At 44.2% G+C, this 14,469-nt stretch overlaps 1 protein-coding gene across 2 annotated transcripts in view; it reads right to left on the bottom strand.

Moving 5' to 3' along the window:
* LOC105484809 (dual serine/threonine and tyrosine protein kinase) overlaps window positions 1-14,469 on the bottom strand; it is a 72,845-nt gene that overhangs the window by 24,507 nt on the left and 33,869 nt on the right. For both annotated transcript variants that reach the window (XM_011746811.3, XM_011746810.2), the window contains exon 3: window positions 1,421-2,090. In XM_011746811.3, the coding sequence (XP_011745113.1) occupies window positions 1,421-2,090 (670 nt within the window). The remainder of the gene's footprint in view (window positions 1-1,420; window positions 2,091-14,469) is intronic.

A 14,469-nucleotide genomic window follows, 5' to 3' on the forward strand; every position in this document is an offset into this window, starting at 1 on the left:
ACAGGCCCTGATGGGTAGGTAGGATCTGGAAGTTCACAGACAAATCAAAGACATTCCAGGTTTAAGGCAGGGTGTTATCAAAGAAAAAGTAAAGGGAGCGTACGGAGGACAGAAAGAAGTTAAGACCAATTGACATAGAAAATACAGGAAAGTGCACAGTGAGGAAATAAGACTGGAAAAGTTGGTAAGGGCTAGGCTTTGGGAGGTCTTTAATACTAGGTGCAGGAGTTAAACTTAGTCTGTAGAAATAGCGAGCCAGTAAAGGTGAACTGGAGAAAGAAGTCAGGGAGATCAGTCAGATAACAACAGTTCAGTTAGACTTAAGGAGACAGAATAGAAAAGCACAGGTAGGTATCGAATATGCAAGAAGATTAATCACAGCCAGGCGTGGTGGCTCACGACACCCAACACTTTGGGAGGCCAAGGTGGGCGGATTACGAGGTCAAGAGATCAAGACCGTCCTGGCCAACATGATGAAACCCTGTCTCTACTAAAATACCAAAAAAATTTAGCCAGGCATAGTGGTGCATGCCTGTAATCCCAGTTACTTGGGAGGCTGAGGCAGGGGAATTGCTTGAACCCAGGAGGTGGAGGTTGCAGTGAACCGAGATCGCACCACTGCACTCCAGCCTGAGTGACAGAGCGAGACTGCGTCTCAAAAAAAAAAACCCAAAAAAACTGATGCTGGGTCCCATGTCAGAAATCCTGAGTAAGTCTGCAGTGATCTTTAGTGGTCTTGAGCATCTGTATTTTCGGAAAGCCTCCCAAGGGATTAGGATACCCACAACTGAGACTCTAAAGGGTAACCTGTAAACCATCATTTTAATCTTGCAAGGAGGTTTATACAGAAGTCAGTATACAAAATCAGCAGCATCTCAGACACCCAAAGACCTGACCAATCACTTTCACCCAATTTTGTTAGTAGCCATTTGTGAAGAATAGGACTATCAAAAGGCTAAAATCACAACTTTGGGAAATCCTCCTGATTTGGGCTTCAGAAGCAGCCTGAAAGGAAATGAGACCATGAGACAAAAAGAACCAATAAAGAGGCATGAGCTATACTGCAGGAGCAAAGGTTAAAGCACAATTTACTAACATTCTCCAAGCAGCTCTTCTCCAGCTCCATTAGGAGTTGAGGGGGTACAGGCAGAAAGTGGAGATGAGGGAGCTATTAGGATGAATTTACCAAAAGTTGAGCTAATGTTCTTGGGAAGGAATGAGGGTGGAATCTTCCACGATGATCTTTGAGAGCAAGAGAGGCCACCTTGGCTAAATAGTGGGCTCCTGCTGGTAACAGTGGGGTGCATGAAGTTACCCTGAGATTCCTTCAACCTGAAGAATTAACGTTCTTAATTTCCGGCTAGAAAATGGTTAGAGACTCTTTGCATGCCAGCACCCCAGCAAGCTCTCTGGGACCTACCTTTAAACTCCATGTTAGCAGCATCATCCAGAAGTTCCTCCTTCATGGTATTAAGTGTCTCAACAATCATATCCTTCATTTCCTCCTGCTTTCGATTGGCAATATTCATCAATGATTCGTACAACTCATTCTCCTTTTTTCGAGTATATTCCAGACGTTTGGGAGTGATCTGCAGGTCCCGCTGCATGTCAAATGCCTGGTTAATAAAGATGTCAAGGCAGTGGCAATGCACCAGGTTCAGGGCCTTGGCTGCGTCCACCAGGCGAGTCTGTAACACCTGGTGAGAAAATGTGCTCAAGTGTCTCAGCTTTTCACTCTGTTCTACCAACACGCTCTGAGCTTTAGTATCCTGGCCAGGAGTCCCGCAGTTCCAGTGACTGCTGCTCAGATAGCCCAGGTCAATTAGCTGGCGATAAAGCAGTGATCTTTCACTCTCCGTTCTCCTGGTTGAGGAGTCTGTTATCTCTGAGCCCAGTTTCGGCACTTTGAAAAAGAATACAGGAAAGGAGAAATACTTTCGGATTTCCTGAAGCTCTTGCTCATCCCTCTCAGAGAGTTCATCTTTGTGGAGTGCATAGGTTATCACAGGCAAGAAATCATTCACCAAGTCACCCAGAACATCCACTGTGGGCCGGAGGCCTTGGCATGGTGCTACCACAACGTCCACTTCCTGGAAGGGGAAGGGGGTCATATCAGCACCTTAGGTCAGAACCAATACTTGCCTCCCCAAAGTCCCACACTGAGACCAAAATCCTGATCTACAATGGAACAATACTTCGGTACCCCAGCCATTGATCCACCTCCTTCCTCGGTTACCAACACTCCTTGGTGCAGCCTATGAAGGCAGGCACTCATCTAGAGAGAGTGAAAAAACAAAGAAGTAGAAAGGATGGCAACCCCTTTCGTCATCAGATTTAAAAAAAATTTTGGTCTCTGCCTTCCTTTATTGCTTAGACATTCCCACCGATTCCCTCTGATGAAGAATTAAGACAAATAATGGAAGAAAAAGGAATTGCAATGGAATCTATGAGACTGGGAGTGAGTCGACCTGGCACACTCCTCCCCCTCTTGCTCTCCTCTGATGCCTCCATCTCTGCCATTCTGACCTGGCTAACTCCTAAGCATCCTTTAAGTCTCGATGTATATGTTATGACATATCCTTATAGAGCCTTTCCTATCACACAGTCCTAACCAAGCACACTTTACTTCCCTTTTCTTAAGGTTCAACATATTTATAATCCACTTATTTAAAGCTCTTCTTTCCCCTATCAGTCTGTAAACTCTTTGAGGGCAGGGACTGGGTCTATTTTGCTTACTATTGTAGCTCCAGTGCCTAGCATGGTAAGTCCTAAATACTGTTGAATCAATCAGTTAAGTAGGAAACTAAAAGCCAGGTTCACCAAACACTATTACTGTCCTATTCTGAGTCTGTAGGTATCCCAAAGTCTTAGCCACCTAAGTCTAAGTAATACCTTTAGGAATATGATCACTTGGTAAGGCAGAGACCAAGGTTTGCCTATCCAATATCTAGTCTCCATGTTATAGGGGAAGGCGATGTCCTTTACAGATAGGGGTGTCCAATAAGTGGGTGGGGTTTCCAGGAAAGTCCTTTAGTGTACAGGGGGTGGATTCTACCAGGAAATATGCCCTTTGGCCTTGTCCTTTTTCCTGCTTGGAGCACAGATGTGACAGCTAGAATAGCAGTCATCACTCAGCAGCCCTAACGCAAACCTGAGGGTGGAAGCCAGCACTAAAGATGATGACACCAAAAGAAAGAGGGAGCCTAGGTCTCTGGTGATCACAGAACTGCCACCTCAGTTACCTAGCTTCAGACTTCTTTTATGTAAGGCAAAAAAACAAACACCCAAAAACTCTACCTTTAAGTTCCAGAGTTTTGGTTTTTTTGTTTGTTTTTTTTGATGATCTGTTACACACAATTGAACCTAATCCTAACTGAAATACCCAAGTTGCTAAAGTGAGTTTCGAGAATGATCTTGAGGCCGGGCACAGTGGCTCACATCTGTAATCCCAGCCCTTTGGGAGGCCAAGGCAGGGGGATCGCTTGAGGTCAGGAGTTTGAGATCAGCCCTGCCAACATGGCAAAACCCCATCTCTACTAAAAATACAAAAATTAGCTGGGTGTGGTGGTAGGCACCTGTAGTCCCAGCTACTCCAGAGACTGAGGCAGGAGAACAGCTTGAACCCAGGAGGCGGAGGTTGCAGTGAGCTGAGATCACCCCACTGCACTCCAGCTTGGGCGACAAACCAAGACTCTGTCTCAATTAAAAAAAAAAAAAAAGAATGATCTTTGAGGTTTAGAAACAAACCTTCCACAGGTCCTTTGCCTAGTCTGCACTTTCCACTTTGTGTTCTACTTCTTTCCCATGAAGGTTCCAAACACACAAGAGCGTATGTCCATCTACTGCATTTCAATCCATTGCATAGGTTGTTCCTCTGTGTCTCTGACATTGTCTAGTTTGCCTGGCATTCCAGGTGTAAACTGTTAACTAGGGACTCACACATATTAATATATTACCATTGTAGGTACATAGACTCCTGATGTCTTCAAGGGTCTGCAAACTCAGAATCAATCCTCAACAGAATTCTAGCATATTTTAGAGTTATAAAAGAACTCAACACAAATATGCTCAAGTTTGTGCCCTTAACAGTTATCAGATGTTGAATATTTACTTTATTTGAACTCTAAAAGATACACAATTTTGTTTCTTTCAGATGAATATACTGTTTTTATTTCTTACCCTATTTGAGCAGTAGGTTTATTGATTGAGTGATTGAGACGGAGTCTCAGTCTGTCGCCCATACTGGAGTGCATTGGCACGATCTCGGCTCACTGCAACCTCTGCCTCCTGGGTTCAAGCGATTCTCCTGCCTCAGCCTCCCAAGTAGCTGGGATTACAGGCACACACCACCATGCTGGGCTAATTTTTGTATTTTTAGTAGAGATGGGGTTTCACCATGTTGGCCAGGCTGGTCTTGAACTGCTGACCTCAACTGATCCACCTGCCTCAAACTCCCAAAGTGCTGGGATTACAGGTGTGAGCCACCACACCCAGCATGAGCAGTAGGTCTTTTTGATAAGTTTTTGTTTGTTTGTTTGTTTGTTTGTTTGGTTGAGACAAGGTCTCGTGCTGTTGCCCAGCCTGGAGTGCAGTGGTGCAATTAAGGTTCACTGCAGTCTCAACCTCCCAGGCGCAAGTGATCTGCCCATCTCAGCCTCCCGAGTAGCTGATACTACAGGTGTGAGCCACTACGCCCAGCTAATTTTCATTCTTTTTTGGCTATTTTTTTTTTGGTAGAGATGGGGTTTTGCCATGTTGCCCAGGTTGATCTTGAACTTCTGAGCTCAAACGATCTGTGCCTCAACCTCCCAAACTGCTGAGATTACAAGTGTGAACCACTGTGCCCAGCCTTGTTTGAGTTTTTAAAATCTTCTTTATTCCCAACAAAGCACAAATATCTCACCTTCTTTTCTCACAAAGAACTGTGCTATTTTCTCAGGCAGGTCACATAACTTTAATTTGCCTGGCCACTTTGAACTCCCTAAAGCTCAAAGTGCTTTTAGCATCTCACCATTTGTCATTTTAGCAAACACTACATAAGTCAATCTACTCTTCATCCAACCCAAGCCAAGAAGAAATCTGCTGTTTCATCTGTGTCTCAAGTTGCATGGAATGTTTTCTGGCTGGAAGACTAGTCTGATACTCATCTTGCTATTCAAAACAAACCCCTTTTCACTACCCTGAGTCACACATGCTACAGTATGAATCATTTCAGTGAGGCATATTCAAAAAGTTGGTAAGAAATTTTAAGGTTTAAAATAGAACATACAACTGCATAAATGACAACATTATAATCACATATAACAATGAGATAAAGACCAAAAAGAATCCCAAGAAAGGAAAACAGTTACATTAGGCTGGGTGTGGTGGCTCACACTTGTAATTCTAGCACTTTGGGAGGCTGGGGTGGGCAGATCGTTTGAGGTCACGAGTTCAAGACTAGCCTGGCCAACATGGAGAGACCCCGTTTCTACTGAAAATACAAAAATTAGCTTGACATGGTGGTGCACACCTATAATTCCAGCTACTCTGGAGGCTGAGGCAAGAGAATTGCTTGAACCCAAGAGACAGAGGCTGCAGTGAACTGAGATCACACCATGCACTCCAGCTTGGGTGACAGAGTGAGACTCTGTCTCAAAAAAAAAAAACAAAGAAAAGAAAAAAAGAAAAGAAAACAGTTACATTAAAGCAAAGAATTATAGGTGGAAATGTTTTTTATATTACAAAGCTGCCCTAAATACATATTTTTTAAAAGACATAAATCAACCAATCAAACTTATGAAAGGAAAGCCTAAATATTCAAAACCAAAGTATTGTTTAGAAATTTCAGGAAGAATTTTGTTTGCTTGTTTTTTCTGACGGATTATCTTAAAATTCTAGAATAAATTTTCAGGTTTTCCTCAAAGGACCATTTTGTGTGCACGACAGAAACATCAGCCAAAGCTACCACGTCCATTTATAAGACCAATAGGGTTGGGTGTTTTTTTGTTTTTTTTTTTTTTGAGATGGAGTTTCACTTGTCACCCAGGCTGGAGTACAGTGGTGCGATCTCGGCTCACTGCAACCTCTGTCTCCTGGGTTCAAGTGATTCTCCTGTCTCAGCCTCCTGAGTAGCTGGGATTACAGGCATGTGCTACCACACCCAGCTAATTTTTGTATTTTTTAGTAGATGGGTTTCGCCATGTTAGCCAGGCTGGTCTTAAACTCCTGACCTCAGGTGATCCACCCGCCCCAGCCTCCCAAAGTGCTGGGATCATAGGTGTGAGCCACTGCACCTGGCCCAATACTGTTTTTAAGAGACCAGTTGACTTTATTTGCTCGTAGGTGTAAATTCATTATTAAAGAAATGGATTTTGGAAGCCAGGCACAGTGGCTTGTGCCTGTAATCCCAGCACTCTTGGGAGGCTGAGGTGGGCAGATTGCTTGAGGCCAGGAGTTCGAGACCAGCTTGGCCAACATGGCCAAAACCAGTCTCTATTAAAAATATAAAAATTAGGCTGGGCACGGTGGCTCACGTCTGTAATCCCAGCACTTTGGGAGGCTGAGGCAGGTGGATCACAATGTCAGGAGTTCAAGATTAGCCTGGCCAATATGGTGAAACCCTGTCTCTACTAAAAACAAAAATTAGCCGGGCGTGGTGGCATAAGCCTATAGTCCCAGCTACTCAGGAGGCTGAGGCTGAGGCAGAAGAATCACTTGAACCCAGGAGGCAGAGGTTACAGTGAGCTGAGATCACACCATTGCACTCCAGCCTGGGTGACAGAGTAAGAGTCTGTCTCAAAATAAATAAATAAATAAATAAATAGCTGGGCATGGTGGCACATGCCTGTAATCTCAGCTACTCGGGAGGCTGAGGAATGAGAATCACTTGAACTCAGGAGGCGGAGGTTGCAGTGAGCTGAGATCACGCCACTGCACTCTAGCCTGGGCAACAGAGTGAGACACTGTCTAAAATAATAATAATAATAATAAAAGATTTTGGGCTTTATTTTTTATTTTTTATTTTTCTTTTTTTTTTTTTGAGACGGAGTTTCACTCTTGTTGCCCGGGCTGGAGTGCAATGGCACAATCTTGGCTCACCGCAACCTCCGCCTCCCAGGTTCAAGCAATTCTCCTGCCTCAGCCTCCCAAGTAGCTGGGATTACAGGCATGCGCCACCACGCTGGGCTAATTTTGTTGTTTTAGTAGAGATGGGGTTTCTCCATGTTGGTCAGGCTGGTCTCAAACTCCCAACCTGAGGTGATCTGCTCACCTTGGCCTCCCAAAGTGCTGGGATTACAGGCATCAGCCACTGTGCCCGGCCATGGATTTCGGGCTTTCTAATGGTAGAGTATGGCCTGATATATTGGCGCCCAGAAAGAAGCTGCCCATTTCTAAATATACCTTGTACTAAACAACAATGGATAGAAAACAGGTATTATGCTCTCTCTTCTCCCTTCCCCAGTTGACTAACGTATGCAGGTGGTGTCACTGCTCTGAGTATCATGACAGTCAGAAGATAGGCAAAGAGCTGCTGGCAGAGACCCTGGCAGCAGTACAAATTAGGCTGGAATGTGATATGCGATTCTGCAATACTCACAGTGAAGGGATGACTCATGCCTGACGGTTATAAACAAAAAAGGAAGCCAACACTGTCTCCTGGAGACAGGGAGTGAAAAAATAAAAATTAATATAAAGAGGATGAGCCAGAGCTGTTATGGGTCTTAGTACGGCCACCTGAGAGGGAAGTCTGACCTCAGACTGTTTCATGGATGGCTATATCCCTTCTTAGCACCTAGAACAGTGTCTGGCACTTAGTAAGCATCCAATAAATAAACATGGAATGAATTAATGAAGAAATGATGCTCAAAGCCACTTTCAAAATATGTAAAATCTTCTATCTTTCAACCCTCATCCCACACATTTTATCCCACACATTTATCTGAAATCGTATTTGCCTCTACTCCAAGAATAAAGCAATGAGTAAGCATTTTGCTCCTAACTCAATCAAGTAAAAAGAATCTCAAGGAATCATGACAGTAACCCATAATTCCCATATTGAGTCACAGTGAATTCCTAAAGAGATCTCTCTTGTAGAATGCATTCTGCATAAATCCATGGAATTTACAGAAGCTGATCGGTTACCACCCATTTTCTTGGTAGGATTAAGAAATGCAATAGAGGCTGGGCGCCGTGGCTCATGCCTGTAATCCCAGCACTTTGGGAGGCCAAGGCAAGTGGATCACCTGAGGTCTGGAGTTTAAGACCAGCCTAACCAACATGGAGAAACCCCGTCTCTACTAAAAATACAAAATTAGCTGGGGTGATGGCGCATGCCTGTAATCCCAGCTACTCGTGAGGCTGAGGCAGGAGAATCACTTGAACCCAGGAGGCAGAGGTTGTGGTAAGCCAAGATCATGCCATTGCACTCCAGCCTGGGCAACAAGAGCAAAACTCCATCTTTAAAAAAAAAAAAAAAAAGGAAATGCAATAGAAAGGAGCTTGCTACTCTAACACCAGAATATACTTCTTTGGTTTTGTTTTGGGTATAAAGTGTAAAATGACACTATTTTTTTTTATTTTATTTATTTATTTATTTTATTTATTTTATTTTTTTTTTGAGACGGAGTCTGGCTCTGTCGCCCAGGCTGGAGTGCAGTGGCCGGAGTTCAGCTCACTGCAAGCTCCGCCTCCTGGGCTTACGCCATTCTCCTGCCTCAGCCTCCCAAGTAGCTGGGACTACAGGCGCCCGCCACGTCGCCCGGCTAGTTTTTTGTATTTTTTTTTAGTAGAGACGGGGTTTCAACGTGTCAGCCAGGATGGTCTCAATCTCCTGACCTCATGATCCGCCCATCTCGGCCTCCCAAAGTGCTGGGATTACAGGCTTGAGCCACTGCGCCCGGCCTACTTTATTTATTTTTAAATTTTTTGTAGAGACAAAGTCTCACTATGTTGCCCAGGCTGGTCTTAAAACTCCTGAGCTCAAGCAATCCTCCTGCCTTGGCATCCCAAAGTGCTAGGATTATAGGCATGTGCCACTGTGCCCAGCCAGTGACACTATTTTAAATGCCAAGAAGTAATCACTCAATCACTGGAGAAGGCTGACCCCTTCCTAAGAGTACTGACTCTTATAGGTGAAGAATCCCTACTCTGTAGCTCATGGCACATTACTAAAACTCTATTATAACAAAGGATGATTATACTAACTGCTAATTCAAACAGAAAACAGTGGCCTGGCACAGTGACTCACGCCTGTAACCGCAGCACTTTGTAAGGCTGAGGCTGGAGGATCCCCTTGAGCCCAGGAGTTCGAGACCACCCTGGGCAATATGGCGAGACTCCATCTCTACAAAAAAATAAAACAAATTAGCCGGGTATGGTGACAAACACCTATAGTCCCAGCTACTCGGAAGGCTAGGCAGGAAGATCCCTTGAGCCCAGGAAGTTGAGGTCACAGTGAGCCATGATCACGTTCCTGCACTCTAGCCTGAACAACAGAATGAGACCCTATTTCTAAAATATAAACAAACATACAAATAAAAAACCCAGAAAACAGTTATGTACACAGGCTAAAGTTGGTAGGTAGCAGGTGTCTTTGCTTTCTCTAGAGTTCTGAAGCCTCAGGTTCACATCACACAGAAAAGTATGCAACTATATATTAATAACTGTCCTGCCCTTGCACACCCTTGACCTCTATCCTTGTCCCCATATTCTAGCTATCTTTACTTCCAGTTCTCCTCTCATGACATTCTCACTGGGCATTTGAAAGGTTTCTCCTGTTTGTTTTCACACAGGGCTGATTCTTTATCATTTCTAAATAGTTCCCTGAAACATCACTCTTAAGCCTGTAATCCCAGCACTTTGGGAGGCCAAGGCGGGTGAATCACTTAAGGTCAGGAGTTTGAGACCAGCCTGGCCAACATACTGAAACCTTATCTTTACTAAAAATACAAAAATTAACCAGGCACGGTGGCAGGCACCTGTAATCCCAGTTACTCAGGAGGCTGAGGCAGGAGAATCGCTTGAACCTAGGAGGCAGAGGTTGCAGTGAGCCGAGATCCTGCCACTGCACTCCAGCCTGGGTGACACCATCTCAAAAAAAAAAAAGAAAATAATATACCCTGACTCTTGGTGGTACATATACCTTCCAAGGGGGAGCTGCAACCAAACAGCTATAACATGTTTCTAGGTTACAACATGCCTCAAAGAAACTGGGATCAATGTGAAGGCAAAACAGAGTTTTATCCCAGTAGTCAACATTGAATGGATACAAGCTCATCTCCCTACCTAGTAAAAGCATCAGTGTGTAACTCAGGCCAGATATAAGACTTAGAAAAAACATAATCACAATCATAGCCCTCAGAAGCCACAGAAAGCATGAGACCATCATGTTAAAAGTAGAAGAATATTTATAATTCCAAACACCCAAAGCAAAGGTTTTAGCTCTGATTCTCAGCTCATAAGCATGAAGACTTTAAGGATCTGAACTCTCTTCTCTCTATCTCAAATGACAATGGATTAGGTAATTGACAAGTTGATAAGAATATACTGAATGGTCTCTATGCATTCTACCTAATGGACAGTCAAACATCTAGGTATCTACTGATGTACACAAAAGTAGAAATCTGAATTTTATTCTTTTGCCACTTACTAGATTGAGAGAGACAAAATATTTTGTCTAGAATGGAGAAGCGGGAAAGAGAAAGGAGGGAAAACTTTACCTTTCAACTTTTGTATACTTCCGTATTATTAACCTTTTATAACAGCTTTCTGCTTTCATTTTATTACAAAAATAAGCCATAATGAATTATGAAGAATGTTCTCTCTAATAAGAGTAGAAGAATAACTATAAGTAAGTTGGAAGAAGAAGCCTTAAGTTTTGGGAGGAGTTCCAATGTGGATGATTGTCAGGGAAGGGATGGGTGACTGAGAGAGCAGGAAGTCTTCTCAAGGACACTGATTTATTCAAAGGGAGGAGGAAATGGGCTTACTATGTGCCAGACACTGTGGTAGGTGATTTCAACACATTCTCTCACGTTAGCCTCATACCAATTCTCAAAGATAGGAATTATAGGCCGGGCACAGTGACTCATGTTTGTAATCCCAGCACCTTGGGAGGCTTAGGCAGGCAGAATGCTTCAGCCCAGAAGTTCGAGACCAGCCTGGGCAACATGGCAAAACCCCATTTCTACAAAAAAATACAAAAATTAGCCAGGCATAGTAGCATGCGCCTGTAGTCCCAGGTACTCAGGGGCTGAGATGAGAGGATCACTTGAGCCTAGAAGGTTGAGGCTGCAGTGAGCCACCATCCTGCCACTGCAATTCAGCCTGGGCGACAAAGTGAGACACTGTCTCAGACAAAAAAAAAAAGATAGGAGGCCGGGCGCGGTGGCTCAAGCCTGTAATCCCAGCACTTTGGGAGGCCGAGACAGGCGGATCACGAGGTCAGGAGATCGAGACCATCCTGGCTAACACGGTGAAACCCCGTCTCTACTAAAAAATACAAAAAACTAGCCGGGCGAGGTGGCGGCGCCTGTAGTCCCAGCTACTCGGGAGGCTGAGGCAGGAGAATGGCGGGAACCCGGGAGGCGGAGCTTGCAGTGAGCTGAGATCCGGCCACTGCACTCCAGCCTGGGCGACAGAGCGAGACTCCGTCTCAAAAAAAAAAAAAAAAAAAAAAAAGATAGGAATTATAGCCCCATCTTACAAATGAGGGAACAAAGTGACACAGCTAAGTGACAAAACCAGGATATAAATCCAGGTCCCCGTAGCTACAAAGACAATGTTTAAACACTCATGGAAGACCCACTCTGTGTCAAGCACTGTCTGATTTGGTGTAGTAGAATAAAAGATAGACTAGATGCTTTCAGGGGTCCTAACAATTCTAGCTAGGGTTCTGTATTAAGAAGTATATGCTGGTTACAAAGTAAAGGCTCCATTATCGAACAAGATAATATCCTCTATGGATTGGCTGAGACATCACGATAGCAGTCAAACAGAAAATATTGTTAATAGTCCTAACAACAGTTTCTGCCCGTTGACAATACTTTTCAATCTCTAAGTCTCTGAATTAGGGAAGATTCCCTACCCCATCCATCCTCTACTCAAAAGGAAACAAACAAATATGTGAGATAGTAAAAACAGAAAGGAAGCTATTTGGTGCAGGAAAGAGGTAGACAGAATCCTCGCAAAGGAAGAAGACAAAAGAAGAAGATTAAGACTGTGACTGCTGTCAGATTTTCGCCTCAAGAGCTAACCCTGGGCCGGGTGCGGTGGCTCAAGCCTGTAATCCCAGCACTTTGGGCGGCCAAGACAGGCGGATCACGAGGTCAGGAGATTGAGACCATCCTGGCTAACACAGTGAAATCCCGTCTCCACTAAAAAACACAAAAAACTAGCCAGGTGAGGTGGCGGGTGTCTGTAGTCCCAGCTACTCAGGAGGCTGAAGCAGGAGAATAGTGTAAACCCAGGAGGCGGAGCTTGCAGTGAGCTGAGATCCGGCCACGGCACTGCACTCCAGCCTGGGCGACAGAGCGAGACTCCATCTCAGAAAAAAAAAAGAGCCAACCCTGGAAGGCCAGAGATGAATCACTGACAGTGAACTGAGGAAATACAGCCTCGGCTTCAGGATGTTATTTTGTTTTGTTTTGTTTACTTTAAGTTCTGGGATACACGTGTAGAATGTGCAGGTTTGTTACAGAGGTATGGTTTGCTGCACCTATCAACCCATCATCTAGGTTTTAAGCCCCACATGCATTAGGTATTTGTCCTAATACTCTCCCTCCCCTTCCTCCAACCCCCCCAACAGGCCCCCGTGTCTGATGCTCCTCTACTTGGGTCCATGTGTTCTTATTGTTCAACTCCCACTTATGAGTGAGAACATGCAGTGTTTGGTTTTCTGTTCCTGTTTGCTCAGAATGATGGCTTCCAGCTTCATCCATGTCCCTGCAAAGGACACGAATTCATTCTTTTTTATGGCTACACAGGATGTTGTTATTTATTTATTTTTTTATTTTATTTATTTATTTTTTTTTTTGAGACGGAGTCTCGCTCTGTCACCTAGGCTGGAGTGCAGTGGCCGGATCTCGGCTCACTGCAAGCTCCACCTCCCGGGTTCACGCCATTCTCCTGCCTCAGTCTCCCGAGTAACTGGGACTACAGGCGCCCACCACCTCGCCCGGCTAGTTTTTTTTGTATTTTTTAGTAGAGACGGGGTTTCACCGTGTTAGCCAGGATGGTCTCGATCTCCTGACCTCGTGATCCGCCCGTCTCGGCCTCCCAAAGTGCTGGGATTACAGGCTTGAGCCACCGCGCCCGGCCTATTTATTTATTTATTTATTTTTGAGACATAGACCCAGGCTGGAGTGCAATGGCGCGGTCTCAGCTTACTGCAACCTACACTTCCCAGGCTCAAGTGGTCCTCCCACCTCAGCCTCCCGAGTAGCTAGGACTACAGGCATGTGCTACCACACCCAGCTAATTTTTGTATTTTTTGTAGAGAAAGGGTTTTGCCTTGTTGCCCAGGCTGGTCTCAAACTCCTGAACTCAAGCAATCTGCCTGCCTCGGCCTCCCAAAGTGCTGGCATTACAGGCGTGAGCCACTGCGCCCAGCCAGGCTGTTCTTTTAAGAGATATATCAAGGTTATTACAGTGAGCATAGGGATTAAAAAAAAAATATTGCCTCTGAATCACACATATCCTTCATAGGTATATTAGCCTATAACAGGAATTCCCAGGTTTTTTGGCAAAGAACAATGTATGCAGGATGGTTACATTTTACTATGTATGTTAGTGCATGCTAGGGTGAAGGTGAGAGAGATATTAAAAACAAAATAGGATTACTGCCATAAAGAATTTATAATTTAGCATTCACCTGAACTTTCCACATCCTTTTTAAATACATCACTTCAGTTTCCCTTTTTTGCCACATAAAATAAGTTTTTAAATTTTTCATTATACTTCTAGAATATCATTTCTTATTTCTCTATCCTGTACATATAAATATGATCCTTGTTTCTTTTCCCTTGGAGTTGACTATATTTTGGCCCAATTCCATAGACTCCCTCCACCAACAGTATCTTCTTGCCCTGAGGGCCTCACTCAGCATTCTTTCTTACCTTTTACCTATCAATTTTTATCTTTTAACCTAGATATAGTCAAGAGACAATATGGTATCTAACTAAAGGTAAGTAACCTATAACAAATGTTGGGTTTTTTTTTTTTGAGACAGAGTTTCACTCTAGTCGCCCAGGCTGGAGTGCAGTGGCATGATCTCGGCTCACTGCAACCTCCACCTCCCTGGGTCAAGCGATTCTCCTGCCTCACCCTCCCGAGTAGCTGGGATTACAGGCACCTGCCACCATGTCCAGCTAAGTTTTGTATTTTTAATAGTAACAGGATTTTACCATGTTGGCCAGGCTGGTCTCAAACTTCTGACCTCAGGCGATCCGCTCACCTCAGCCTCCCAAAGTGCTGGAGCCACAGGTGTGA

The sequence above is a fragment of the Macaca nemestrina genome, chromosome 1, assembly GCF_043159975.1.
Source record: "Macaca nemestrina isolate mMacNem1 chromosome 1, mMacNem.hap1, whole genome shotgun sequence".
Lineage (NCBI taxonomy): Eukaryota > Metazoa > Chordata > Mammalia > Primates > Cercopithecidae > Macaca > Macaca nemestrina.